We start from the raw sequence: 4,029 nt of genomic DNA, 5'->3' as shown, positions 1-4,029 counted from the left end.
TGACATCTCCTGCACTCCAGATGCAGTGCCTTTGACCGCTGGGCCACTCAGGAGCCTAAAGGACAAAACAAGCTGTCAAACGTTTAGTGAGTTACCTTTTGCTTGAGTGTAGATGGAACCAATGGAATAGTCTAAAATGAGTCAACTATGCACATCCGGGGAACCCGTAATGCATCCTGATTGGCTGTAGCCGCTGATATCACTTTCCATTTGACTCTAAATTATAAAGTTGTCGTTCTAAAGCCTACAGTTCAAACCGATTTCATCAGATTTGTATATGCCTATATCTTCTCATTTAAATGATATCGTGAACTGGATTATAATGCCGGGATAAACGATATAGTTTGTTATTTTAGCGTGTGTGAATGAATAAAGTATCGGGAGCGCTCGACCGAACGACGTCGTTGACAGAAATGAAGACATGGAATTCTCCAGTCGGCAAATTCCGTAAGTAATGGACGTACATGATTCCTGCGGTAAAACAGTTCTTTCTATTGGTTGAATATTCCTGTCCACGTCATTATAATTATCCCATGTATATTGTTATATGTCATGTTTTCCTTTCTTTCTGTGAAGTACTTGTGATGGTTTCGGTGTTCAGTAACTGTACAAAGCAGTGCCCTTATAGGCCTGTACACAAAGCCTCATAAGATATTCAAATATACGTTCTGATCACACTAATTATCAGGCTACTAATTTCCTCCACATTAACCATATACACACTGTTGTTTTAATAGGTCAAGCTGCACAATTATGGCATCCAATGAGCGTGAGTATCATTCCTTATTCGATACATTGTTGGATCCCATTGGGCACAGACGTCAAACTAACGTCTATTCCAACACGGTTCAATGTAATTGAATTGAAATAACGTGGGAAACAACGTTGATTCAACCAGTGTGTTCCCAGTGGGATATTGCAATTGTTATTGCTGAGTAAGGTCTGTATGTAGTATATAGGTATTATAGTATATTATACTGTATTATAGTATATTATAGTGTGTTTGTGTTTGTGTATGCTGACTTCTCTAAATTATTTCCCATGTAAATAACGATAAAGTTTATTTAAGCCAATAAGATCAGAGGAGGTGTGGTGTAATGTACTGTAGCTAAGCAATAAGACCAGAGGAGGTGTGGTGTAATGTACAGTAGCTAAGCAATAAGACCAGAGGAGGTGTGGTGTAATGTACTGTAGCTAAGCAATAAGACCAGAGGAGGTGTGGTGTAATGTACTGACCATTTGCTGTACTATATTTATTGTGTTGAAGCACAGATCTGATCTTTCACATACTAAACTGTACAGTCTCACAGACAGGTCAACCAGGAGAGACAGACTCCAACGTTGCTAGGGAGTCAGTCTCACAGACAGGTCAACCAGGAGAGACAGACTCCAACGTTGCTAGGGAGTCAGTCTCACAGACAGGTCAACCAGGAGAGACAGACTCCAACGTTGCTAGGGAGTCAGTATCACAGACAGGTCAACCAGGAGAGACAGACTCCAACGTTGCTAGGGAGTCAGTCTCACAGACAGGTCAACCAGGAGAGACAGACTCCAACGTTGCTAGGGAGTCAGTCTCACAGACAGGTCAACCAGGAGAGACAGACTCCAACGTTGCTAGGGAGTCAGTCTCACAGACAGGTCAACCAGGGAGACAGACTCCAACGTTGCTAGGGAGTCAGTCTCACAGACAGGTCAACCAGGAGAGACAGACTCCAACGTTGCTAGGGAGGTCCTCTCCTGGTCCCTACGTTGTTCTCTTTGCATTCGACCTGAACAACATCTCACCAAGTGCAGCAAGCATCCTGGAACTTGTCACAAAGCATTTTGGGGACAGCATCTTGAACCACATGATGGTCGTGGTGTGTCATGAAGAGGAGAAGGAGGATTCAGCTCTTGAGGAGAAAGTCAAGACTAACAGAGACTTCAGGGAGCTCATTGAGAAGTGTGGCCAAAGGTATCACCTCTTCAATGAGAGGAAGGCCCGGAGAGATGAGAAGGATTCCAGACAGCTCCTTGGGAAGATGGACGACATGGTGAGGGACAACGGATGCAGTTTCTACTCCAATCACCAATACCAGGAAGCAGGAAGCAGAGGAGAGAATCCAGAAGAGGAGCGTTTCATGATGAAAGGAAGAAAGAAAGAGATGCTGACAAAGAGGAAGGATCTGGGGAGTAGTTACACAGGTGAAGGTCTTGAGAAGGAGCTGGAGAGCAGTTACACAGGTGAAGGTCTTGAGAAGGAGCTGGGGAGCAGTTACACAGGTGAAGGTCTTGAGAAGGAGCTGGGGAGTAGTTACACAGGTGAAGGTCTTGAGAAGGAGCTGGAGAGTAGTTACACAGGTGAAGGTCTTGAGAAGGAGCTGGGGAGCAGGTACACAGGTGAAGGTCTTGAGAAGGAGCTGGAGAGTAGTTACACAGGTGAAGGTCTTGAGAAGGAGCTGGGGAGTAGTTACACAGGCGAAGGTCTTGAGAAGGAGCTGGAGAGCAGGTACACAGGTGAAGGTCTTGAGAAGGAGCTGGAGAGCAGGTACACATGTGAAGGTCTTGAGAAGGAGCTGGAGAGCAGGTACACAGGTGAAGGTCTTGAGAAGGAGCTGGAGAGCAGGTACACAGGTGAAGGTCTTGAGAAGGAGCTGGAGAGTAGTTACGCAGGTGAAGGTCTTGAGAAGGAGCTGGAGAGCAGGTACACAGGTGAAGGTCTTGAGAAGGAGCTGGAGAGCAGTTACACAGGTGAAGGTCTTGAGAAGGAGCTGGGGAGCAGTTACACAGGTGAAGGTCTTGAGAAGGAGCTGGAGAGCAGTTACACAGGTGAAGGTCTTGAGAAGGAGCTGGAGAGCAGTTACACAGGTGAAGGTCTTGAGAAGGAGCTGGGGAGCAGTTACACAGGTGAAGGTCTTGAGAAGGAGCTGGGGAGCAGTTACACAGGTGAAGGTCTTGAGAAGGAGCTGGAGAGCAGTTACACAGGTGAAGGTCTTGAGAAGGAGCTGGGGAGCAGTTACACAGGTGAAGGTCTTGAGAAGGAGCTGGAGAGCAGTTACACAGGTGAAGGTCTTGATAAGGAGCTGGAGAGCAGTTACACAGGTGAAGGTCTTGAGAAGGAGCTGGGAGCAGTTACACAGGTGAAGGTCTTGAGAAGGAGCTGGGAGCAGTTACACAGGTGAAGGTCTTGAGAAGGAGCTGGGAGTAGTTACACAGGTGAAGGTCTTGAGAAGGAGCTGGGGAGCAGTTACACAGGTGAAGGTCTTGAGAAGGAGCTGGAGAGTAGTTACACAGGTGAAGGTCTTGAGAAGGAGCTGGGGAGTAGTTACACAGGTGAAGGTCTTGAGAAGGAGCTGGGGAGCAGTTACACAGGTGAAGGTCTTGAGAAGGAGCTGGGGAGCAGTTACACAGGTGAAGGTCTTGAGAAGGAGCTGGGGAGTAGTTACACAGGTGAAGGTCTTGAGAAGGAGCTGCTGCAGTTTGAGACAAGGATAAGAGTAGAGAACCGAGAGAAGGCTGAGAGGAAGATCTCAGAGGTACTGGGATTTACTCTCACAGCAGTTGACTATGCTGCTGCAGTAGGTAAAGGGCAGCTCTAGGGGCTTTATGTGGAGCGGTCGTGGGGTTTGACGGTATGGCGGTGGGAGCCACTGTAGGTGCCGTCGTCGGGGGGCATAGGAGGTGCTGCTAGTGCGGCATGGGGTTACCTCACAAACACTGCTGCACAAATGAATAGACGTTGAGACATTGCTGCTTACATCAATGATGCATTGCCCAGTTTATCAGATTGTGTCATTTTGATGCTGTTCCTGCCCAGTTTATCAGATTGTGTCATTTTGATGCTGTTCCTGCCCAGTTTAACAGATTGTCATTTTGATGCTGTTCCTGCCCAGTTTAACAGATTGTCATTTTGATGCTGTTCCTGCCCAGTTTATCAGATTGTCATTTTGATGCTGTTCCTGCCCAGTTTATCAGATTGTGTCATTTTGATGCTGTTCCTGCCCAGTTTATCAGATTGTGTCATTTTGATGCTGTTCCTGCCCAGTTTAT

At 46.8% G+C, this 4,029-nt stretch overlaps 1 protein-coding gene across 1 annotated transcript; it reads left to right on the top strand.

Annotated features, from left to right (window-relative positions):
- The first annotated feature begins 753 nt into the window (after positions 1-753).
- si:dkey-120c6.5 (GTPase IMAP family member 8) lies at positions 754-3,722 on the top strand. Its single transcript, XM_052520046.1, is given in 5 exon segments — positions 754-769; positions 1,726-2,184; positions 3,430-3,567; positions 3,570-3,651; positions 3,653-3,722. Coding segments are annotated over 5 exon segments (765 nt in total).
- Positions 3,723-4,029: the final 307 nt, after the last annotated feature.

The sequence above is a fragment of the Oncorhynchus keta genome, chromosome 5 (genome assembly GCF_023373465.1).
Source record: "Oncorhynchus keta strain PuntledgeMale-10-30-2019 chromosome 5, Oket_V2, whole genome shotgun sequence".
NCBI classification, from domain to species: domain Eukaryota; kingdom Metazoa; phylum Chordata; class Actinopteri; order Salmoniformes; family Salmonidae; genus Oncorhynchus; species Oncorhynchus keta.
This window is presented reverse-complemented; position numbering and strand designations above follow the sequence as displayed.